We start from the raw sequence: 25,679 nt of genomic DNA on the forward strand, positions 1-25,679 counted from the left end.
ATTCAGTTCTTAAGAAACTACTGCCCTTTTGGGCAGTAGTAATACACACCTTTAATCCCAGCATTCAAGAGGCAGAGACAGAGTAGATCTCTGAGTTTGAGACCAGCCTGGTCTACAAAGTGACTTCCAGGACCACTGGGCTACACAGAGAAACTCTGTCTCAAAACACCATCCACCCCACTGCCCAAAAAAAGAAACTCTGCCCTAGGAACAATAATTCTGTTGGTTGGCATTTAGCAATTATAGAAGTAAATGCACACAAAAGGTGGAGAGGGGAAGAATGAAAGATAAATGATAAAAGATAAAAGAGAATGAGTTGGCAAAAATCTACACAGTTGCAAACTAGCACAGGGTGACTCATGTGTGAAGCAAGGCTTGTTTCAGAAGGGCTGGACAAGGAGCAAAGAGCAAAGGCAATCCACAGTGAACCAAGCACTCCTAGCAGACAGGCAGACAGGATCTGGTGAGTACCTCATGGGGCTGGGAGCCTCTTGCATAGTGGTCTTCCATAGTCTAGAGGGCATGGAAGATGAGGAAGAAGCAAACTGAAGCTCTGGGGAGGCTGGCAGGAGGGCTAGTGTTTACTCTGGTTATAAAGAAACAGTGATAAGCTCAGGAGGTGAAGGAAGCAGGATCTGAGTTAGAGGCCAGCCTGAGCCACACAGGGAGAGATCAGAAACAAACAAACCAAAAGCTACTTTTGAAAAGACAGTAACAGGAGATGAGCACACATTACCTGAACCAAAGACACAGAGCAGTTGACGGGGCTGTATTGGGGAGAAGAGAATGATCAAGAGATTACTGGAGAAAGCAATTCTGAAAAGACTGGATTTAAAATACTGTATTCTTCCCAGTCTTTAAAAAGGAAACAACTGTCTACATTATTTTGAGTAGCATACAAAACAACTCATTTGGACAAAATGAAATCTGTGTAATCTACACATTTGGAAAAATAGTCTGTCCTTGGCAGTTTGGGATCAAGTTCTCCGGTGTGGGGAGATTAATTCTTTGGAAACAAGTCAAGCTCCTATGCTGTGCTAAATGGTCCGGACCTATGTCTGAGCTATTAGATCTGCTTTGATCCCCTCAGGGTGATTATCCAGCACCTACAGCGCATTATCACTGTTCTAGCCATAAACCCATCAGAAGCAAAACTCAAAAATCCCCATAGGTGGAGGAACATGGAGGATAGAAGTGGAAAAAGGAGGAACATGGAAATAGAGTAGACTGGGAGTTGGGAGGAGAAAGTCACTGTGAAGAAAAGTAGAGAATGAGCATGCAGCCAGCTGCGTTGTTCATGAGACAATGGCATGTGAGTAAAGACTGAAAAAGTGAGCAAGCCGTACAAGCAGGTCTTGTGAAATGCAGTGCCTCTGTCAACTCCGCAGCAAAAGCCCTTCTAATACCATGTCAAGATAACCAGTGTTAAAGGTGTAGAAGCCAGGTGCTGAGGGCAAAGGGAATCTCATGTGGTCTTGCTTTCTTGTAAACCCTTTGCTTGACCTTCTCCTTACACAAGTATGACTCTGCAGTTTCTAGCTCCATGAAAACAGATACTTAGCGTGTGTGTGTGTGTGTGTGTCCCCTTTTTTAATCTCTTCTGGAAGAAAACAGATGTCTGCTCAATGAATGTTTGCTGGAGAGGTTTATGGAAACTACAGTAATGCAGAAAATCTGAGTGACCCCAGAAGGAGTTTAGTGACAGATTGAGAAAGCCAATGAACAAAGTCTAAAGCAGCTGGGCATGGTGATGCATTCTGCTAATTGTAGCACTGAGAGGCAGAAGCAGGCTGATCTCTATGAGTTCAAGCCCAGCCAAGACTACATTTTTAAAAAAAAAAAACAACTTGTCTCAAAACACAAGAATATCTAAAATAGTATTTCTACTTTCAGCTATTTAGTTGACCTTCATGAGCTGCCCACTTGCTGTAAAAGAAGAGCCAGCAAAGGCAGTGCTTTAAGAAGTGAGTACAAGTCGGCCGGGTGGTGGTAGCACACCTTTAATCCCAGCACTTGGGAGGCAGAGGCAGGCAGATCTCTGTGAGTTCGAGACCATTCTGGTCTACAAGAGCTAGTTCCAGGACAGGCTCGAAAAACCAAAAAAAAAAAAAAAAAAAAAAAAAAAGAAGAAGAAAGAAAAGTGAGTACTACTCACTTCAGGTCTGCCAGGCATCTGCCCTTTCTGTGATTGCTTTCCTGGGATGGAGTTTCCTTTGTTTGGATTGTGAAAGATTAGCAATTCTCACTGTTTTTTCCCCCTAAATAATAGCTTTCATTCTTAGCCATAGGATAGAAGTTGAGCCTTGGCGCTCAAGTAGCTTTTTACCCTGCCATTGCAGTGCGTTCTGTAACCACAGCTCCTTTAAATACTTTTCATCCTCAAGTTTGAACAAACCCCAGATGGCTAACAAAGGAGAATAATCGAGGACCCCAATCTGTATACTCCGTATGTACCAAGTGTTCTATTAGGGATAAAAAGCCTGGGAAATAGGTTTTGGTTTCAGATCTTGTGAATTAACCAGTAGTATTGACTTAACCCAGAAGTTCAGAAACGGAGCTGTTTGGAGTAAATACATAATAGCCGGCTAAGCAAGACTTCACTGTTAGAGGATAGCTGTGGCATTTTTTTTACTGCTACCAGGAAAGCAGGAGCAAACAGCCAGGAGATGGCTGGAGATGTCCAGAGTCACTCTGGTTGTCACAGCCGATATACTGGGGGTGGGGGAGTACGGTGAAGCCTTCTACAGACATCTAGTGCGTACAGGCCAGAGATGCCACTAAACAACCTCCTATACATGGGGCAGCCTGTGACCAGGAGTCCGTGCTGAGGCTGAGAAACCCCAGCACGAGGACCTCTAGCTCTCCTCACAGTGTAGGTCAGCTGGGAATCACCAAGAAGAGCACCCTGATTGGTTTGGTTTTCATGTCATGTTCATCTAGGAAAGAATAAATGTTTAAAACAACCACGTAGAATTGATTCCGTGGTTCCACTGAAGGCTGCTACTGAGGTTTTTTTATGAGATTTATTTTATTCTAATTGTGTGTGTTGGATGAGTGCTTGCATGAGAGTATCAAGTTGCGAATGACCCTGTGTGGGTGCTGGGAACCCAACTCAGGGCCTCTGTAAGAGCAGTACATACTCTTAACTTCTGAGCCACCTCTCTAGCCCTGCTTCTGAAGGTTTCATCACAGATTTCAAGAATATTCACACTTCTTTTAATGGCTTTGATGCATTATGATGAAAAAAGCCTCTTGTACATTTTGAGAATGTCAGTAATAATAGTAACTGATGATAATATAACAATAATAACAAATCCATTGTTTCCTCCCATTTTCCACAACATCAGTCCTCGGAAAAGATTAGAACATATTAAATAATCAATCTTTAAATAGTATCATGTAATTTAAAAACAAAAAACCATATAGAAGAAACAGAACCCTTGTTCTCACCCCCCTTTGACAGAGGAGGCAGTGAAGCCTCAGAGGCTAAGGGACTCTTCAGGATTGTGTAGCTCCCCAGGAGATACAAGCACTGGACTGAAACCCAGGACTCAGACTTGACAGTTGTGTTCTCTCTGTTGTGTTCCTTGCATTTATGCTAGGTTTCCAGCATCATTTGGACAAATTCAAAACAAATAATTAGCTAACACATTGCTGGTTTTGTCTCTTCTGAAGGCACATTTAAAAATACAGTTGTGGGGGCTGGAGAGATGGCTCAGTGCAGTTAAGAGCACTGGCTGCTCTTCCAGAGGTCCTGAGTTCAGTTCCCACATGGTGGCTCACAACCATCTGTAATGAGATCTGGTGCCTTCTTCTGGCATGCAAGCATACATGGAGGCAGAGTGTTGTATACATAATAAAATAAATTTTAAAAAAAGAACTAAAAATACAGTCGCTAGGGCCAGGTGTGGTGGTGCACACCTTTGATCTCAGTATTTGGGAGGCAGAGGCATGTGAGTCTCTCTAGGTTTTTGGACAGCCTGGTCTACATAGTGAGTTCCAGGACAGCTAGGGCTATGTAGACCCTGGCACAACACATGAACACATAGACATTTGCCATAAGGGGGTGTTTGAAATCAGAGACAATGAAAAATAGATAAAACATCTGATTTCTGGTCAGGATTTCACCACTGACTTGCCTTCTGACTTCCAGCAAGACATAGAATGTCTCTGCCATAATTTGTCCGTTCACAGGCTGCTCAGCAGTTAGGAGCACAAGCTACTCTTGCAGAGGACCCAGGTTCAATGTTCAGTACCCACATGGCTGGGAACAACTGTTATGTAACTCCAGTTCCAGGATATTTGACTCCCATTCAGGCCTCCCTGGCCACGGAGCAAAAACATGATACACAGGCCTTGTGTACAGGCAAAAGAGATCGATGCCTGAGAAATTTACCCATTCATTCTAAGTTCTCAATACAGTCACATGATCTGAAATGTAAAGTGTGGTGGTCTTGTTAGGAGTTTGTACTTAAGTTGATTTATTTCCTTAAAATGTTATGCATGAAAGCCGCTGCCAATATTGACCACAGGTATAGTTTGGTGGCCTACTTTTGGAAGTCCATAAACACAAGGAGAGGTGTTTTATAACTTCCTTGTTGGTGAGACTTAAATCCAATGTGTATGTAGCTAAGGATGACCTTGAATTACTCTTTTTTTTTTCTGAGACAACTTCTCACCATGTACCACTGGCTGGCCTGGAGCTCACTGTTTAGGCCAGGCTAGCCTCGAACTCACAGCAATATGCCTGCCTCAGCCTCCCTGACTTCAATTTTGACCGAACTGCTGGTTTCAAAGGCACTACTTACCTGAGGATGACCTTGAACTCCTAACCTTCCTACTTCCAGCTCCTGAATTTGCTAAGATTACAGGAACGCACTGACACCTGGTTTAACCCTAACCTAGTACTTCATGCATGCTGTGCAAGTTCTTCGTCAACCCAGCCACCCTTCAGTCCTGAGTTTATACCGTCTTTACAACTTTAATTTAGAAGTTCAGCATTTTTTTCTTCAGTACTAACATTAAGTATAGGACCTCTTAGTAGGAAAACACTCTACTCAGTTATATCCCCAGCAATCCCACACCACTGCTGTTGCCTTGTTTTGAGACAGGGTCTCATATATCCCAGGCTGGCCTCAAACTAGAGTATAGGTGACTTAGCTAGGGTTTGTTGCTGTGAAGAAACCCCATGACCACAGCAACTCTTATAAAAGACAACATTTAATTGAGGATGCTTACAGTTTCAGAGGTTTAGTCCATTATCATCCTGGTGGGACATGGCAGCATGCAGGCAGACATGGTGCTGGAGAAGATGAGAGTCCTACATCTTGATCCTAAGTCAGCCGGAAGTAAACTGTCACAGGGTGTACTCGAGCATAGGAAACCTCAAAGCCCAAGTCCACATTTCCTCCAAAAAGATTACACCTATTCCAACAAGACCACACCTCTGAATAGTGCCACTCCCTACAGACAAGCATTCAAACACATGAGTCTGTGGGGGCCATGCCTATTTAAACTACCATAGTAGTCAAGGATGATTTGAAATTCTGACCCTTTGCCTTTACTTTCCTGAGCGCTGAGATGACAAACTTGTACTTACATGCTTGGTTCATGTGGTGCTGAGTATCAAACTCGGGGATTTATACGTGCTAGTCAAGCATTCTAATTGACCTACATCCCCCTTTAAAATGTTCCGTTTTGAAATAGCTTTCTTAACTTGAACAGGCTAACCTTAAACTTACTTTGCAGCCCAGGTAGGTCTCAAACCTGTGATTCTTCAAACCTTAGCCTCATGAATAGCTGGGATTACAGGTCTATATCATCAGGCCCAGTTGAAAGAAACTTCTCTTTTAAAGACTTATTTATATATCATGTATGCGTGCATCCCAGAAGAGAGCACCAGATCTCATTATAGATGGCTGTGAGCCACCATGTGGTTGCTAGGAATTGACCTCAGGACCTTTGGACGAGCAGGCAGTGCAGTGCTCTTAACCTCTGAGCCATCTCTCCAGCCCCCAAAGAGCTTCTTAAGTACCAGTCTTCTCCAAGAGGAGGAAGGCATGTTAGTGTATGATATAAAGGCAAATTTGTCAAAATGGAAAGAAAGTTAAGTCGACCCATAGAAGCCAGCCTTTGAGTATGTGAAAACCACCCTACAATTCAAGACAAAGTGTGGGAAAGTATATTTTAAATCCCAGTTTCCTCTTGGAACCAGATACTCCTTGGTAGAAAGGCCTAAGAGCCTGTGTTGCCCTGGTTTAGCTTGTTGTACTGGTTGTGAGAAATAGAGAAGGAACACCTTGGAGATCTGTAGGATTTCCATAATGAGTTATTTATTTCTTTAGTAAAATAGGTTAACTATAAAAGCCTATTGACTAACCTGTGTATCTTTGTTCCCTAAGCCCCTACAGGAGTGTGAAGAGCCCTGCTTCAGCAACAAAGCCTCAGGTCCACATCTTGGGAAGAATATGGCCACTTCTTGGGACGCTATCTTTTTCATGCTGATGATAGCCTGTGTTGGCAGCACTGTCTTCTACAGAGAACAGCAGACTTGGTTCGAGGGTGTCTTCTTGTCGTCCATGTGCCCCGTTAATGTCAGTGCCAGCACCTTTTATGGAATTATGTTTGATGCAGGCAGCACTGGGACTCGGATTCATGTTTACACTTTTGTGCAGAAAACAGCAGGTAAGTGCAACTGGGGCCCTTTGCAGTCTGCATGGGTCTATGCCTTAGCATCTTCTTCCAGAAACAGATGTGCTAGGTGTGGTGTGGATTAGAGAACCTTCCAGCTGTTGGATATCAATCTTCAGAGATATTATTGAACACATAGTTTAGTTTAGTGTGGAATCAAGAGAGACTTGTGGGATAGACTAGGGACATAGCTCAGCTGGGGGAGACATTTGCCTGACTTTCATGAAGTCCTGAGTTTGATCCACAACAGCACATTAACTGTGCATGCTAGTGCATGGAGGTGAAAGCAGGAGAATAGGGTCGTCCTCGGCCACACAACAGGCATCGTCTCATAGATGGATGGATGGATGGATGGATGGATAGAGAGAGAGAGGAAGAGAGAGAGAGAGAGAGAGAGAGAGAGAGAGAGAGAGAGAGAGAGAGAGAGAGAGAGATGATAGTTAGTTTTATCCAAGTATAGCTGTAACTTGTCCATCTTCTCTAAAGGTTAATACCCCAGAGGTCCAGAATATTGAGAATGTTGGCAGTGATTCTGGGGAAAAGTGCCCCAGTAAGTTTTCACTGCCATCCTTGGAAAGGGAACTGAAGGGACCTTGAAGACTAACTTTCTCTGAAATATCAGTTTTCTTTCCTTGGGTTATCTAAAGAGCCCAGGAACTCAAGCGTGAGGACCACACACAATTCAAGGCCAGCTGAGGTTGTATAAGGACTTCAAGGCCAGCCTGGGCTACATAGTGAAACTATGTAGTCTCTAAAGTCTATTAACAGTTTGAAAAAGAAAGAGAGAGTTGGGGGAAGGAATAAGAGCTGGAGTCCCACCAGAGAGCAAGCAGAGGGACCGTCAGGGTTGCATAATACCCCATGGTCTCCTTCCTAACAATTCTGCAAAGCATTCCTCACAGCTCAGCTGGAGACTTTTAATTTGCTAAATCATACAGCAGTGTCTAGAGATTAGCATTTGAAGTCTAACATCTGGTAACCCCTACCCCCTCTCTGTTTCATGGACAAAATAGGACAGCTTCCCTTTCTGGAAGGTGAGATCTTTGAGTCTGTGAAGCCAGGACTTTCTGCTTTTGCAGATCAGCCCAAGCAGGTGAGTGTTATGATTGATGGGTCTGTTTCCATGTTGTATCTGCTAACGAGAAAGCCCAGAGTGAGTGCTCTGTGGTTGAGCTCTGTCCAAGAAACGTTTTACTTCATATTTAGGTCAGCATCTCACTAAGCTGACACAGCTGACCTTGAACACACTCAGTGGCATTAGAAAGCCTTAAAATTGTGCCCATACTATTTCAGTCTCTTGATAACTCTACAACACCCCTGTCATTAATCTCATGTTATAAATCTGTGCTGTTCAGTAACAATAGTGAGGGCATGTGAGACCATTTTTCCTTCTTAGTGAGGTTCTGAACTGTATACCCCAGACTCACACGAAGTAGAAGGAAGGCTAGAAATAGACCTGGGGAGTGGGACAGGGGCCTCGATGGTTAGGAGCACTGCTGTGCACGTGTGAGGAGCTAAGCTCAGACCCCAGTGCCCATGGAAAAAGTTGACATGTCGTTGCTTGACTGCCTGTCACCACAGCACTATGGGGATCAGAGACAGGAGGATTGATGGGGCTTGCTAGCTAGCTGCCAACCTGGCCAGGTGTGGTGGATCATACCTGTAATCCCCAGCATTTGGTAGTCTGAGGCAGGAAGATTACCAAGAGTTTGAGGCCAATTTAGGCTATATAGTGAAATGTATGTTTTGTTTTGACAGCCTGGGCCACAGAGAGACCTTGTCTTAAACAAATAAATAAAACAGTGTGAACTGAGATGTGTTTTCTAGTTCAGCAGGTAATTGGCAAATGTGCTAGGGTCTGAACTATTGAAAGCAGCTTCATTAGCTGAAGAGGATTTGGCATTTAGAAAGGAGGCTTGCATTATGTTTGCTAAGAGGAGGAGTGTGCTGGCTCATACCTGTCGTCTCAGCCAGCATGTGGGAGACTGAAGCAGGAGGATTAAAGAAGTTTTGTCTCAAAGGGTAGCTTGTTATCAGAGCATGTTTTCACTTAATAAAACAGAAGGTTTTTTGGTTTTTTTTTCCATTTTATTTTGTGTATGGGTATTTTTCCTATCTTCACCATTGCCTGTGGTGGACAGACACTTCCAGGACTGGAGTTACAGACAGTCGTTAGCTGCCATGTGGGTGCTGGAAATCAAACCTGGTTTCTTATAAGAAAGCTAATGCTTTTAACCACCAATACTAATGCCATTCTCTTTTAAAGGGTGCTGAGACTGTTCAAGAACTCTTAGATTTGGCCAAAGACTCAATCCCCAAAAGTCACTGGAAAAGGACCCCAGTGGTTCTGAAAGCAACAGCTGGACTTCGTTTACTGCCAGAACAGAAAGCCCAAGCTCTGCTCTTGGAGGTGATTTTTGAATCTGAATCTTGGCTAATGCTGGGTTCTGTTTCTTTTTTTTTCCTTCTAAGAAGTACTTGGGAGTGACTGCTGCTTTTAGTATCCTGTCATTGCTCAGTTATTGTGGTTACTGGGACAGTCAGCTGGTCATTTACATTTTAAATTACCACCCTTCAACTTAAAGAGGTTTTCCTTAAAAAGTTCAAAGTACTCCTTCCATAATATTTTTATTGCATTTATTTATTTGTTTATTTTGAATGTGTTTGTGTGTGTGTGAACTCAACATGTGCCACAGTGCAGCATCTCAGATAATCAGGCTTGGTGACAAGTGCCCTTACCCACTAAGCCAGCACACCTGCCCTCCAAGATATCATTTATTTGAATTTTCCAAAGGTATAATATAGAAGTGGTTTTAAATAAACTCTACTGAAGAAAAATTACATGTAATGAAATCTGTCTACTTATCAGGGTCTGAACATTGGATCCCCAGCACATCCATAAAAATACCAGGCATGGTGGCACACATCTGAAATCTCAGTGCTGTGGAAATGAAGACAGGGGATCCCTGGGACTTGTTGGCCAACCAGCATAACCTAACCACCCAGGTTCCAGTGAGAAATCCTGTCTCAGAAATGAAGGTGACAGACCTTGAGAAAGAAAGCTCAAAGTTGACCTCTGCCCTGCATACATCTGTGCACACAAATGTGTACACACACCTGCAAATATGCACACACAAATTAAAATATAAATGTACATTTAAAGTACTCAGATAAAGGTGTTTTGACAAATATAGAGGTCTTGTACTACTCTTGAAACCAGGCAACCACAGATTTGCATTCTCTCACTGTAGATAAGTTTTGTTTCTTCTTATGTTTCATAAAATGAAACATTATATAGTTTATAGTCTCTGGCTTTGTAACACTGTTTCTTTTCTAACAGCATAAAATGTTGGGAATATTTTTAAAATATTATTCTTCAAATTAAAATTTAAATACAGTTTTATTAAACTTTATATTCTATTGTATGTATTTATATAATAAAGATATTACAACATATAGTAAATATTAGATTTCATGCTGTAAAGAACATTTATATAGGCAGCATCTCATTATAATTAAAAATAATCACAGCAACCGCCGGGCGGTGGTGGCGCACGCCTTTAATCCCAGCACTCAGGAGGCAGAGGCAGGTGGATTTCTGTGAGTTCGAGGCCAGCCTGGTCTACAAGAGCTAGTTCCAGGCCAGGCTCTAAAAAAGCTGCAGAGAAACCCTGTCTCAAAAAACAAACAAACAAAAAAAAATAATCACAGCAGAGTGGGATTCTGCCCTCTAAAGTGCCTCCACCTGAATCGTGTTCTTGTCCTAGTTTAAGGCAAGTAGTTAACAAGGTTTTACTGGGAGCAGGTTTTCTTGACTCTCAGTCCATAGGGTTTAAGTTCTTGTCCAAGCATGTCTGTGGGAATTCAAATCCCAATTTTTATTGAAAAGTTTTTTTCTTTTTTAAATTTTTTGTTATTTTTTTAAAAATTTATATATAGTGTTCTAGGCACCAGATCTCATTATAGTTGGTTGTGAGCCATCATGTGGTTGCTGGGAATTGAACTCAGGACCTCCGGAACAGCAGTCAGTTCTCTTAACCTCTGAGCCATCTTTCCAGCCCAAAAAGCTTTTTGTTTAGATTTACTTTTTATTTTATAAGTATTTTGCTTGCATGCATTTCTTGTACCAAACGCATGCCTGGTTCCTGTGGAGGTGAGAAGAGGGGTTAGATCCCTCGAAAGTGAAGTCATAGATGGCTGTGAACCCCTGTGTGAGTGAGGAAATGGGACCTGGTCTCTGCAAGAGCAACAGGTGCTCTTAACCTCCAGACATGTGCTGTGCGTGCACAGGCCCACATGAATGCACACATATGTGCACACTCATACACAAAAATCCATAAATGTACTTTAAAAACATCTTAAGGCCATAATGCATGTATTGGTGGCCTATACTTATGAAGAATCAGGAACATTTGTGTAAGGCCTTCATTCACACCTCTTCAATAAGACTCCATGAGGCTAGGTGTGAGGACTCCCTAAGTCTCTGTAGGCCCTAGCTGTGCACCAAACCCCAGAAGAGGTAGAGTGCCTCAGCTCCTTCTAGGCTTGTCAGTGTTCACCGCTTGACCAGGTGGAGTTAGTCAGGGTGCTAACAAAAATTACAGGCTCTTGATTCAGATGTAAGGGTTAAATAAATGTTCTTCCCTCGGTCCAATTGATAATAAATTTAGATGGGTTTCTTTTTTGTTTGTTTTTGTTTTTGGAGTCAGGGTTTCTCTGTAGCTTTGTAACCACTGCCCAGCTAGGTGGTTTCTTAAGAAATCCATGTCATATGCTTATATTTTTTCAAGAAAATTACATCCTTGCCTAGTTCCTCCTCTGGCTTCCCAGGGAAAAGGAGTAAGTGCTGCTGTCGTTTTATCTTGGGAAAGAACGAGAGAGAGCTGTTTTCTAAGACAGAGAACTCAGCCAATGGGATCACTGTTGATGATTACTGCTTCACGGAACATAGGTTTTTTTTGCACTTTTCCCTAGGTAGAGGAGATCTTCAAGAAGTCACCTTTCCTGGTCCCAGATGACAGCGTTAGCATCATGGATGGGTCTGATGAAGGTGGGACAGATGCTGAAATTCATACTGTGGGGAAAGCGGGTGGAGTCAATGGAAGATCCAGTAAGGGACTGGGAATAAGGATCCAGCGTGAAAGAAAGGGGAGCTAAGTAAATAGGGAGGGCTAGGGCAAGGAGACAATGCTCTAGACATGAAAATTAGAGAGAAATAGAACAGAGAGGAAAATGCTCTAGAATGTAATCTTTTGTTTTTCTCTCCTTTTAGGCATATTAGCTTGGGTTACTGTGAACTTTCTAACAGGTAATTAACAACATCTTGAAATTTATCTTTTAGTTTTAACTGGCTTTTACAGTTTTTGTTTATTTATTTTTACCAGGAGGGTAAAGTCTACTTCTTTCTTCCTATACTGTTCTTTCTTTGTTTTGGGGTTTTGTTTTTTTGGGGTTTTTGGTTTGTTTTTTATTTGTTATTGTTTGGTTTTTTGAGACAGGGTTTCTCTGTAGCTTTGGAGCCTGTCCTGGAACTAGCTCTTGTAGACCTGGCTAGCCTCGAACTCACACAGATCTGCCTGCCTCTGCCTCCCTAGTGCTGGGAGATGCACCACCACCTACCCAGCTGTACTTTCTTTAAAAGAAGGGGCTGGGTTGGAGAAATGGCTCAGGAGTTAAAAGCACTTACTGTTCTTTCCAAAAACCCTTGGGTACCTGTAATTTCAGCTCCAGGCCTCTAACTTCTGGACAGCCACACTCGTGTATATAACCACAACACACATAATTAAATTGAAAAAAATCTTTTTTTAAAAAAGAAGAAGTTAGGGAGATAAACTAATTTTATAATCTGCTTTTAAGGCCTCAGCTTCAGCCAGCGGCCCTCTGAGTTTACAGCAGCCTCTGGCTCAGAGAGCAATCAATCGTGACAAATACCTTTGGTGCCAAAAGCAGAGGAGAAGCTCCAGACAGAGTATCTGGATGGCCTGGGTACTCATACCTTGCTCTCATTAACAGGTCAACTGCATGGCCATGGCCAGGAGACTATGGGGACCCTTGACCTGGGGGGTGCCTCCACTCAAATCACGTTTCTACCCCAGTTTGCGGTGAGTCACGTTATTAAGGCCCTGTTGGCAACACACTTAGACAGTATCACGGTGCTAGGAAAGCGGCACCCTGTTTGGAGACGTCAGCTTTACCGTGAATAGGCTACGCAGTCGATGACTGAAGAAAGTGAATCTTCCCCATCTCTGATTTTGGGGGAGAAGGTTGTGGATAGTGGTACTAAAATCTTAATATAATTGCAGATGCTAAAGTCTTTTTGCTTTTTCTGATTTGCAGAAAACCCTGGAACAAACGCCTAGGGACTACCTCACTTCCTTTGAGATGTTTAACAGCACTTTTAAGCTCTATACACATAGGTGAGGAGGGAAGAATAATCGTTCGCATTGTGTTATTTTTCATAACTTTTGTTACTATATCTTATCAGCCTCTGAGAGTCTCTGCCAGTCTCCTAAGCCCTGTCTGCTGAAACCTAAGTCATACTGATGTTCTTCTCTTTGGCGTGGGGTGTATCGCGGAGCCGGAGGAAGGGAGACCCAGGACGCGACCACGTGCGTGGGAGGATTGTTTATTAAGGGAAGGGGATGGATTTAACACTGGTATATATAAGAACCTGCGTAGGCGTGGTTGTCCGTTGTGGTGTTTCTGGGAAATGTAGTCTTCCAGTCCGGCGGGGTGAAACTGATCCTTCTGGGAGGTGTGGTCCTCATCCCATGAGAATCACATCTCCACCCTTTTTGGTTTATTAAAAATTTGGGGGGGAGTCTTAGTGGGTAGGGAATGGGGGCGTAGCCCGGTCTCATAGCTGCTTCCTGCTGACTTTGTGGGCGTCGAGGGATTTTTTTGGGAGGGGTGTTCGATGTCCTGGTGTCCTGGTCCCATTTGCTGACGTCCTGGGATGGTTCCAGTGTGTCCTGGTAATGATGTCCTGTTTACTGACGTCCTGGGATGTCCTGGTGGTCCGTGTCCCGGGGATGGCTGATTGAAACCACATCCGTTGGTGTCTTGAGGAACTGGGTTGTCGTTAGGTGCTGGAAAACAAGAATCGCATTAGGAAAGGAAAGATTAGGGGGGGGGGGATATGAGGTGGAGGCTTAAGGATTCGAGGTAGTGGGGGGCTTTAGGGGTTTTTTGAGGCCAAGAGTGATAAAAAATTAAATGATACTTATTCCGTTTGAATACTTATTTTGTTCGTGTCCAATCCGTTCAGGTGTGTCAAGCTGGCTTCCTAGAACTTAAAGAAAATGCCTTAAAAGAGAAATAAGGTTTTTTGACCATATTTATCATCTGAATCCCTTGTCTCCGTGAGCGATGATGATTCCTGTAACGACAACTAAGTAGTTATTTAGAATTTAGAGGTCATACATAGGAAAAGGAAAAGAGGGTGTGTTAGTGTAATAAGGAGTTAAGTGTAGATGGAACCGTTATTTTTCTTGTACTGAAGTTGGTGTCCTTTGGAACTTGAGAGAGCAAGGTCCTGTCTGAGTTACTGTGAATGAGGAATCTTTTTGAGTTGGAGGAGTGAATGGTTTAAGGTGTGACAGGTGAATCCAGTGAGGAAGTCCTTCGAGCTTGGCAGCTGTGGGAGTTAGAAGAATTACTCTGAGGGGACCCTGCCATGTAGGGGAAAGGAGTGAGGGACGTTGACCTGGGGGAGAAAATAGTACCTGTTCTCCAATCTTAATTGGTGGTGGACACGGATTAGCACATGGTCGAGGTAATGAGTGATCAGTGAAATCCCACAGTAGCGAGCGTAAGTGGGTTAGTAATGGCGTGAGCAGGTGATCAGGTAGGGGGGAGGTTTTAGGTGGAAGGCCAGGGGTTAGAACCGGCCGTCCATACATGAGTTCAAAGGGTGAAATAAACAGCGGGCTCTTTGGTAGGGCCCTGAGTCTAAGAAGGGCCAAAGGTAAGAGCTTTACCCAGTCGAGATGCAGTTCCTGTGACAACTTAAGAAGGGTGTCCTTTAGAGAGCTATTGGCACGCTCTACCTTACCTGAAGACTGAGAATGGTACGGGATATGAAAATGCCAAGGAATGTCGAGAGCCTTGGACAGGTTTTGAGAAATCTGGGAGGTGAATTCAGGGCCGTTGTCTGATTGGAGAGAGGTTGGAATCCCAAACCGGGGGATGATTTCTCGGAGAAGAATATCGGAGACTGTCTGGGCTCTCTTGTTAGTAGTGGGGAAGGCTTCAACCCACCCGGACATTGTATCCACCAAAACCAGAAGATATTTAACTCTTTTGACTGTAGGCATATGAGTAAAGTCCAGCTGCCAGTCAGTTCCTGGAAGAGAGCCCCTAGCCTGATGGGTAGGAAAAGGGAAGCTACGGTATTTAGTCTTAGGATCTGACTTTTGACAGATCTGACAGGAGGTAGTCATGGCCTTTAGAAATCTTATATCCTCAGGAGTAGGTTGGAGATGAGCCTTAACAAAGTGGAGCAGGGCCTTGTTATTAGGGTGAAAGAGCCTGTGTAGGTAGGACAGGATCTGCTGGGTGTTGGGTGTCTGTGGGAGTGTGGGCTGTACTGTAAGGACTCCCTGGGGAGACTGAGGTAGATCCGGGCTCTGGAGTGCTGCTGTCTTAGCTGCCCTGTCAGCCCGATTGTTTCCCTTGGAAACAGTAGAACTGTCGGACTGATGAAACCGGCAGTGAATAATTCCTATAGCTTTAGGGAGATGAGAGGCTTTTAATAAGTCCATGATATGATCAGAATTAGTTATGGATCCACCTTTTGTCGTAAGAAGCCCACGCTCCTTCCAGATAGCTGCGTGGGATAAGAGGATATGAAATGCATACTTAGAGTCTGTGTAAACATTTAAAATTTGTCCTTCCGCTAGCTGAAAGGCACGGGTGAGAGCTATTAGTTCAGCCTGCTGGTTGGTAGTATGAGCAGGGAGTGCCTTTGCCTCAATTATCTCTGTATCTGATACTATAGCATAACCCGCTTTATGAGTCCCATCACATAAAAAGGAGCTGCCATCTGTGTACCAGGTGTAAGTGGCCTGGGACAGTTTGCCCTCCTGTATATGTGAGGGGTGAGGTAGTAGATCCTCTAGGATTTCAATGCAGGAGTGGGATGGGGAGTCATCAACCTTAGGCCGAGGTAGAAGGTTTGAAATATTAAGAGGCGGGCAGCATTGAAACGTGAGACTGGCATCTTCCACCAGCGCCACCTGTAGGGAAAGAACTCGAGAAGGGGGTAGGGTTTGTAAGCCTTTGTAAGTTAGGAGATTGGACAAGTTATGGTGAGAGAAGACTGTGGTATGCGCTCCAAAAGTCAGTTTTTTTGACTCACGAATCAGAAGCTCAGCAGCTGCCAGCGCACGTATGCAGGGTGCCCAGCCCCGAGTGGTGAGGTCCATCTTCTTTGACAGGTATGCTACAGGCAGCAGAGGGCTGAAAACATCCAGGACAGGGCTGGAGAGATGGCTCAGTGGTTAAGAATATTGCCTGCTCTTCCAGAGGTTCTGAGTTCAATTCCCAGCAACCACATGGTGGCTCACAATGATCTGTAGTGAGATCTGGTGTTCTCTTCTGGCCTATAGGCATACACACAGACAGAATATACACAATATTGTATACATAATAAATAAATAAATATTTTTTAAAAATCCAGGACAGCCTGAAATCGGTAAATCCTCTATTTTACAGTTACCTGGGGTTTGGATTGAAAGCTGCAAGACTGGCAACGCTGGGAGCCCTGGAAACAAAAGGTTTGTCTGAGTACCAGTTTGTGGCTTGAGACAGTGGGAGTGATGCCAATTGCAGCTCGCCTCTTCCCTTCCTTGGCGTTCATTCTGTGGAGCGAAGGGTTGTGTCGGCTTGAGAAGCATGTGTTGCATAATAGACACAGAAGCGGCTGGTGCTGTGATGTGCCCGTCACCTTGAGAGTGAGGGCTGCTCATATAGGGTAAGCCTGTGTCTGCAAGCCTGCAGCTCGACTGTGTAGTAGGAACTTGTACAAGCCTTTGTCAGGAAACAAGGTCTTTTGTGTTTGCCAAGTGGAATGACTGAACAGTTCCTTTCTGTCTTCACAGCTGGGCACAGGCAGAACTGGCTGCTGTCCCAGCTTTGTGATTGAGCACAAATCGTTGACCTTTCTGTGCCCTAGTCTTCACCTTAAACATGATTTCGCATCTGATCCACTCCAGTGCCCTGCTCACAGTAAGCTAGTACTGGGATGAGGAACACGTACCATTTCAGTTTGCCAAGTATCTTCAATTCTATTTAATTTAATAGCTCAGCTACCAGTGGAGGAATGTTCCTCTATTAAAGAAGGAAACTTACATTACTATTTTTTTTATTTCTTTGGGATGTGATAAAAGTTATAAATCCTGCCAGATGTGCATATGCATGAAAATTTGCCACTGATTTAGAGAGTTCACCACTACCACAGAGCCTGTGAAGAACCCAAGTCACAGGATGCAGCCAAGGAACCAATTGCATAAGATTATGAGGCCCAGATCCCTCGATGATTCCGTGCAGCCTTGTGTGCTTCTTCTGCACTCCCTCTCTCACACGCTTGCTTTCTTGTGTTGTGGTTCTTCCAGGAACTGACGGACACACATTTCGAAGTGCCTGTTTACCAAGATGGTTGGAAGCGGAGTGGATCTTTGGGGGTGTGAAATATCAGTATGGTGGCAACCAAGAAGGTGAGAGGTGGTTCTTCACTGGTGCAGACTCCCTTCATAGAGTCCTATAGGGTCCTGTGCCAGAGCCCAGAGACTTACCATATTGGAAGCACTCACTGTTGGTATGTTCAGAGGCCAGCAAGCAAGGCAGCAGCTACTCTGTATCCTGTTCTGCCCCGTGGAGGGGCTAGAAACCTGTTGTCACCTGTCTGGTGCAGCAGTGTGAGTTCCTCTTTCAGATCCAGTGTATGTTTAACAACTTCAGTTATAGTAAAACTCAGTTGAGATAAGACTCATTCATTTTGGATACTATAAATAAAGGCACAGACTTTAAAGTGAAGGGGAAATTGTGACACAAGCTTTCTGAATAATTGCTCACAAAGACCGTGAAACATAATGACAGGCAATAAGTACCACGGTGGCTGTGGCTGTTTCTGGTGATCGCAGGTTAAGGGGAGGAGCTGCCGTGGACATGAGCAGTGAGGTTGAGGAAGGTCACACATCTTTTTTAAGACTTCTAAAACTCAGCCACCGTTTTTTTTGATTCTTCAGTTAATTTTATGTTTTTGTCATTTTTAAGATTTATTTTTTTGGCCGGGCAGTGGTGGCGCACGCCTTTAATCCCAGCACTCAGGAGGCAGAGGCAGATGAATCCCTGTGAGTTTGAGGTCAGCGTGGTCTACAAGAGCTAGTTCCAGGACAGCTAGGACTGTTACACAGGAAAACCCTATCTCAAAAAACCAAAATAAATAAATAAAAGATTTATTTTTTTTATGTGTATGTATGTATTTTATGTGTTTTGCCTGCATGTTTGTATGAGCACTATGTGTGTGCCTAGTACCCATGGAGGTCAGAAGAGGAAGTCAGGTCCCCTGGGACTGGAGGTGCAGACAGTTAGTTGTGAGCCTTCATATGGCTGCTCTGATCTGAACCCGGGTCCTCTATACGAGCAGGGAATGGGGCTGGAGAAATGGCTCAGTGATCAAGAACACTTGCTGCTCTTTCAGGGACCTGGGTTCAATTCCCAGCCCCCGCATGATGACTCACAACTGTCTGAAACCCCAGTTCCAGAGTATCTAATGCCTCTTCTGGACTCTGAAGGCACCAGATAATATGTGATGCACAGATATACATGCAGGCAAACACATAAAATAATAAAATTTTAAACGACCAGTCAGTGTTCTTCATTAAGTCATGTCTTTAGCCCCCAGCTATTATTTTGTTGTGGAGGAAATTCCTGGGTTAGCTTGTTCAGCAGGTGCAGCTGTTTCTGCTGCTGCTTCTTGTCTTCAGTTTTTCAGACTTAAAGAACCAGCAGTCCCTGCTCTCGTCTTCCTGGAGTGCCCATTTCTCCCTGAATCTAATAATTAAGAAGGTCTAGTCAGTGCCTTTGTGGACAACTCATATCTTGAATAACATGGACCCTACAATACCTTCACTCCACCCTCAGATTGCCTCAGATTGTCCAGCTGTTTCCAGAGCTCCTCCTCGTCCTTGCTGTGAAGCTCTTTTTTTTTTTTTTTTTTTTTTTTTTTTTGGTTTTTCGAGACAGGGTTTCTATGCGGCTTTAGAGCCTGACCTGGAGCTAGCTCTTGTAGACCAGGCTGGTCTCGAACTCACAGAGATCCGCCTGCCTCTGCCTCCCGAGTGCTGGGATTAAAGGCGTGCGCCACCACCGCCCGGCTGCCTTGCTGTGAAGCTCTTAAGCCTGAACCTCAGCCATAGCTGTGCTGCTTCCACTGCTGCTGCTCACAGGCTAAGGTGCAGCCGCCTTGAGTTCTTGTTCTTCTCTCATTGATCCATCAACTTTCCACAGAAGGTGACTCCCCACATCATTTTTCTCAAGTGATAAACTTTCGCCCTGACAGGGGAGATGGGCTTTGAGCCCTGCTATGCAGAAGTGCTGAGGGTAGTGCGAGGAAAACTTCACCAGCCAGAAGAGATTCGGGGAAGCTCCTTTTATGCTTTCTCCTACTATTATGATCGAGCTGCCGACACACACTTAATTGGTGAGTACATGCCTGGTTCAGGCCATGAAGGTAGAGAATGGGACTATGCTGGGGAAAGTCAAGGGTATTAATGGCTGTGTTGATTGGAGAGATTTACCAACTTTTCCAGTAGTGTTATACTAGCCACTAGAATGGAAAGGTAAATACACTTGCAGTCTTTGGGACGTAGAAAATGACCTAATGTTCATAAAGTCTGTCTGTTTGAGGCAGGGTTTTACTATGTAGCCCAGGCTGAGATTGAACTATGCAGCCCAGGCTGGCCTGGAATTAGTAGCCATCCCTCTTTCCCAGCCTTCTGAGTAACAGGGCTACACAGATGTGCCGCAATGCCTGACTTTGTATCTGGAGTCTTTTTGCATATCTTTTCAGTAATGGGTTTGAATCTAGAAACTCTGCACACGCTAGGCAAGTGTTCTACCACTAAATTATATCTCAAGTCCTCCTTTTGAACTTTTCATTTTGAGACAGATCTAAGTTGCCCAAGATGGCTTTGAGACAGATTATGTATCCTGTGTAGGCCTTGTAATTGTGATTCCCTGCCTCAGCCTCTTGAGTAGCTGTGCTTCCAGGACCAGCTTGTTTATATCTTTATTACAAAACTGTATGTTAGCTATTTTGTAATTGTGACTAAATACTAAACGAGAGAGACGTTAGAGGGTTTCTTTTGGATCATGCTTTCAGAAGTTTCAGTCCATGATCAACTTCCTTGTTTCTGCCACAGTAAGGCAGAAAATAATGGTGGAAGGACTTAAAGGAGCAAAGTTGCTTACCTCATGGCCACCTGGAAGGAGGGAGAAGCAGAGGGCGGGGCCTAACTAGAGCGCTCAGCTACACCTTCCTCTTGACCCATGTGCCCCACCTAAGCCCCACCTCCAAAAGTTCCCATTACCTCCCAATTGTATTACCAAGTTATGAGTACATCTATACCTTAATCAATGAAGGACATCCCCCAGTCACCTCTCAGTGATTGGGGACTCTACTGTCTGGAGACCAAGCCTTCAACACATGAGCCTATAGGAGACATTTCCTATCCAAATCATAACAAATTGAAATACAGTAAATGCACATATTGCTTTCATAGTTTGCCAAACCTTGCCATGTATGGACCTGTGAAACCTCCCCACATGCAAGATATTATAGCCATCACCCCAATTTCCTGTTCTTTTAGGGTTTTTTCCTTTTCACAGAAGTTGTGCTTTTTTAGGTGTGAGTGCACACATGATCTGTCATTACTCAAGAGAGATGATTTGCTGCCCTGCTTACCATAGTTTCTAATTCATGTATACGTGCCTGCATGACTTTCTAAGTACCATGTGCGTAGGTGTCTACAGAGGCCAGAGGGCGTTGAATCCCGTGGGCTAGAGTTTCAGGTGCTTATGAGCCACCTGATGTGAGTTCTGGAACTGAACCTGGGTCCTCTGCAAGAGCAGTAAGTTCTCTTAACCACTGAGCCCTCTTGCCAGCCCCTCCACCCCAACTAAACTTTTAAATGAACCTAGATTTTTATTGTGGTTAAATATATAATACAAAATGGGAAACATGCATTAATCATAAATAAACAAAATAGACAATGTGGATTTGTATTGTACACATAATCATGTTTATGTATCAGTCTTTTATGTTGGGAAGTGTATGTTTCTAGTTTTTATTACTGTATATCACTGGGATAAATGTCCTTGTTTTTTTGACGTTTTGACACTAGCTATTCTGCTTCATTTTAGATTATGAAAAGGGCGGTGTTTTAAAAGTTGAAGATTTTGAAAGGAAAGCCAGGGAAGGTAAGTGTCAGGAGATTCTTGAAGTTGGGCTGTGAAGTGCGACTGCCAGTGCCGGGCCTCCTGGGACTTCTGAGCCTTCCAGTCTGCTGGAAGATGCTTTAGGTGCTGTCAAAAGAATATGGGGATCCAAGACACTTCAGGGAAATTGAAAAACAAACTTTCTACATTTTTTTCCTATTATTATTATTGCATTACTATTATGTTTGTGTTTTGTTTTGTTTTGTTTTTCTGAGACAAAATCTTACATAGCTCAGGATGACCTCACATTTGCAGTGTAACTGAGGATACCTTGAATTCTGTTTTGGTTTCATTTGGTTTGGTTTTTTTTTTTTTTTTTTTTGTTTGTTTGTTTGTTTGGTTTTTTAAGACAGGGTTTCTCTCTGTAGCTTTGGAGCCTGTCCTAGAACTCGCTCTGTAGACCAGGCTGTCTTCAAACTCACAGAGATCCACCTCCCAAGTGCTGGGATTAAAGGCGTGCGCCACCACTGCACCCTGAACTTTGATCCACTTCTCAAGTGCTAGGATTATAGGCATGAGTCGCTGTGACTGACTTATGTGATAACACGGATGGAACCCAGGCTCATGAGGGCTAGGCCATCATTCTAACACCCAAGCTAGCTATACACACAGCCTGGCCCGCTCACTCGCTCTCTCTTCGTTCTAACAACACCTGAGTTAGCTATACACTCAGCCTGGCATACTTTCTCTCTCTCTAAGTTAGAATAGGTTTATCAGCAGTAATAAAGAACTGAGCACCAGAACACATGGGACATCCTGAGAGGACAAATCTAAAATACAAATGATCTTTTCCAGTGGCCACAGGAGAGAGTTACAGTATAGTTTCCTGTCCGCTGGGCCTCAGTTGAGGACTTGGTATTAAGTGACTACAGTATGTCATAGAAATTTGAAAAGCAGGTTGCTGAAAGTATAGTTCAGGTGTTGAGAACTTGCTTTGTATGTGCAAGGCCTTTGGTGTGATTTCCAGCAGAGTCTTACCCCCGCTTACCCCACACCCATAACTGGTAAATAAGCTAAGATGCATGTAAGTTTTTTTGGTTTTGTTTTCTTTTGTTTGTTTGTTTTTTGTTTTTGTTTTTTTTCCCCAAGACAGGATTTCTCTGTGTAACAACCGTGGCTGTCCTGGAACTCATTCTGTAGACTCGGCTTGGCTTGAACTCACGAGATCTGCCTCTGCCTCCTGAGTGCTGGGATTAAAGGCATGTACTGTCACCACACCCAGAGAATAGATGATTTCATACTGGAAATGTGCAGGTTCTAAAGAATCTGTAGTCTTGTAGAAGTAACCAGTACACAGATGTATACAGTAGACAGTATACCGTAGACAGGCTAGTCTACAGGAAGCCCAGGTACCAACTAAATGGAGACAGTTTTGCTTACTCAACCCCTACCTACAGCTCGAGAAGACCCTACATCTCTGTTGCAAACTTGAATGCTGTTTTCTGTCCCGCTTTCAGTGTGTGATAACTTGGAGAGCTTCACCTCAGGCAGTCCTTTCCTATGCATGGATCTCAGTTACATCACAGCTTTATTAAAAGATGGCTTTGGCTTTGCAGATGATACCCTCTTGAAGGTAAGAAAGAGCACTGGATCTTACAGTTGTCTGTCTTGTTGCTTTGGGAAAGAACTTGTCTAGTGGTCAGAGCGGCAGGTGTTCTTGTTTGGGCTGAAGCCAGGGCACCCTGCTAGAAACCACAAACACATGAAACACTTGGATGCAGTTATAGTCTCTGAGGCATGGTGTCCTGTGGACACAAGACAGAAAGACTTGAATCTATTCAAGTCACATTGTTTATGAAGCCAATTTAGAACTCAGTGAGAAGAAGCATTAGAGAGAGATGGGGAAATAAATATCCAGAATACAGTACAAGCCTGTTGGAAGGGCTGTGCTTCCTGAATCCCAGTTCCTCATCTTGACTTTGTGTGCCCTCACCTGCCAGTGATTTATGGTTGTTAGAACTTATGCTGAAGTTTGATCAAGAGAGCACAAGATAAAAAGCAGCTGGGGTCATCACACACACTTGTATTCAGAGGCTGAGGCAGATGAACCTGGCCAGTAACACTGTCTTACCCCTTGCCTCATCTTGCACGATGTTAACACATATGGCTGACTTCAATGTCTCAAGCATATGTAGTGTATCTTGTATATTCTACATCTGCTGGATACTGAGTCAAATCTCTTTTAATAGCTGTATGCAGCTTGAGGACAAGGATAACATTTTAACCAACTTTGTAAATATAATTTGCAATCAATAGTGGTATAGAAAGTAAGAAGATGAATGATATGAAATTCATAAGATAAATTTTAGAGGGGTTGGAGAGATGGCTTAGTGGTTAAGAGCACTTGCTGCTCTTGCAGAGGACCCAGGTTTGGTTCCAGGACCCACGTGGTGGCTCACAACCACCTGTGACTACAGTTCCAGGGGCTCTGATGCTGCCTTCTGATCTCTGTGGGAACTAGGTGCACACATGGTACACATGCATACTTGTAGCTGAAACACTGGTACATATAAAATATACAACTTTTGTTTGTTTGTTTGTTTGTTTAATTTTTGTTTTTCAAGACAGGGTTTCTCTGTGTAGCTTTGGAGCCTGTTCTGGAACTTGCTCTGTAGACCAGGCTGGCCTCAAACTCATATAGATCCGCCTGCCTTTGCCTCCTGAGTGCTGGGATTAAAGGTGTGTGCCGTCACCGCCTGGCTACAGTTTTATTCTATTTATTTATTTATTTAGTTTTTTTTTTTTTTTTTGGCAGAGGGTTTCTATGTGTAGCCCTAGCTGATCTAGACCTAGCTTTGTAGACCAGGCTAGCCTTGAACATACAAAAATTCACCTGCCCCTCCTTCACAAGTGCTGGGATTAAAGGTGTGTGCAACCACTGCCCAGCTACAATTTTTTTAAGTTTTTTTTAAAGATTTATTTATTATATATATAGTATTCTGTCTGCATGTGTGCTTTCATGCCAGAAGAGGGCAGCATATCTCATTATAGATGGTTGTGAGCCACCATATGGGTGCTGGGAATTGAACTCAGGTCCTCTGGAAGAGCAGCCAGTACTCTTCACCACTGAGCCATTCTCCAGCCCTTAAAGTTTATGTTTTAGAGGGTTGGAGAGAAGTTAATTTGCTGTTTGTCTCAGAAGTTAAACACTGCTGCTTGCCTTAATTAGGGTTTCTGTTGCTGAGAGGAGACATGACCGCTGCAACTCATAACCAAAAACATTTACTTGGTTGGCTTGCTTACAGTTCAGAGGTTTAGTCCATTATCATCATGGAGGGAGGCAAAGCAGCATGGAGGCAGACAGGAGCTGAGAGTTCCGATATCTTGACCACAGGCAACAGGAAGTGGTCTGAGACACTCGATATGGCTTGAGCATGTATGAGACCTCAGAGTCCACCTCCACAGTGATACACTTCCTCCAACAAAGCCACACCTCCTCATAGTGCCACTCTCTATGAGCTTACGAGGGCCAGTTACATTCAAACTAGTCTTCCAAAGAACTACTTCCTAGAAACTAGTAAGGTGGCTCACACTACCTGTAACTCCAGCTCCAAGAGATCCAACCCCCCTGGCCTACACAGGTACCTGCACTCATGGGCACATACCCACAGGCAGACATACCCACACATAATTTTAAAAAATAATAAAACTGAAAAATCTTTTTTATAATTATATTATTATTATTTTATGTGTATGAGTGTCTTGCCTGTGTGGTCTGTGCACACACCTCTCATATCTGGTGCCCATGGATGCAGAAGAGGGTGTCAGATTCCCTGGAACTGGAGTTCCAGACAATTCAAGTTGCCATGTGGGTGCTGGGAATTGAACCTGGGTCCTCTGGAAGAGCAGCCAATACTCTCCTTAACCACTGAGCCATTTCTCCAGTCCCCGAAAAAATCTTTTTTTTTTTTAAAAAAGGATCTATTGTACAACAAATAGTTTATTACTGATGAAGCAAGTCTGCATGTGTTGAAATCACTGAGGAAGGAGTTTTACGAAAACAATTTGATAAACTTTTGTACAGAAAATTGCCCCGTTCTGTAATTGAGGGACCAGATCTAAAGTTTTGTCCAAAGCAATAAAGGCATTGAGCTATCGAAACAGGCTGGTGTCGAGTGCCTCAGCTGGTTGTTATCAATGCTTAAGGCACAGTTGCTTACACAGGCTCCAAAAGCTGAGAATGTGCTTCTCTGTCCTAAGTACATTCCCAGCATTGCCAGTTCCCGTCCTCCCACATCCATGAACATTACATTCTGACTGCCTTGTCAGATTAAGGAGCATCCAGAGCCTTTTCTGACACAATCTCTGTAAAAATTTCTGGATAGTACAGCTTCCTGGGCCTGAGTTCTCAGGCATGCGCATGGTGGGTGTAGGGCAATTAGGGCTGGGCCACAGGAGTGCTCTTTATAGGTATTAGCTGTTCAAAGGCCATCCTTGCTAATGTTGAAAACTGGATGAAAATGTGAAGACTTTTTCTTCTTCTTCAACAG

At 43.7% G+C, this 25,679-nt stretch overlaps 1 protein-coding gene across 2 annotated transcripts in view; it reads left to right on the forward strand.

Annotated features, from left to right (window-relative positions):
- Positions 1-376: 376 nt before the first annotated feature.
- Entpd5 (ectonucleoside triphosphate diphosphohydrolase 5 (inactive)) overlaps positions 377-25,679 on the forward strand; it is a 29,785-nt gene continuing 4,482 nt past the window's right edge. Inside the window, exons 1-15 of one of the 2 annotated variants that reach the window (XM_038338264.1) lie at positions 377-463; positions 1,894-1,964; positions 6,402-6,684; positions 7,704-7,783; positions 8,957-9,100; positions 11,665-11,740; positions 11,963-11,998; positions 12,703-12,791; positions 13,027-13,106; positions 16,405-16,466; positions 17,304-17,405; positions 19,253-19,393; positions 21,115-21,171; positions 22,279-22,388; positions 22,647-22,764. In XM_038338264.1, the coding sequence (XP_038194192.1) occupies positions 6,468-6,684; positions 7,704-7,783; positions 8,957-9,100; positions 11,665-11,740; positions 11,963-11,998; positions 12,703-12,791; positions 13,027-13,106; positions 16,405-16,466; positions 17,304-17,405; positions 19,253-19,393; positions 21,115-21,171; positions 22,279-22,373 (1,179 nt within the window). In that variant the 5' untranslated portion in view covers positions 377-463; positions 1,894-1,964; positions 6,402-6,467 and the 3' untranslated portion in view covers positions 22,374-22,388; positions 22,647-22,764. Of the gene's footprint in view, positions 464-1,893; positions 1,965-6,401; positions 6,685-7,703; positions 7,784-8,956; positions 9,101-11,664; positions 11,741-11,962; positions 11,999-12,702; positions 12,792-13,026; positions 13,107-16,404; positions 16,467-17,303; positions 17,406-19,252; positions 19,394-21,114; positions 21,172-22,278; positions 22,389-22,646; positions 22,765-25,679 lie in introns of those variants that run through there. The other variant, XM_038338263.1, reaches the window with a different exon arrangement.

Source organism: Arvicola amphibius, chromosome 7 (assembly GCF_903992535.2).
Source record: "Arvicola amphibius chromosome 7, mArvAmp1.2, whole genome shotgun sequence".
NCBI lineage: Eukaryota > Metazoa > Chordata > Mammalia > Rodentia > Cricetidae > Arvicola > Arvicola amphibius.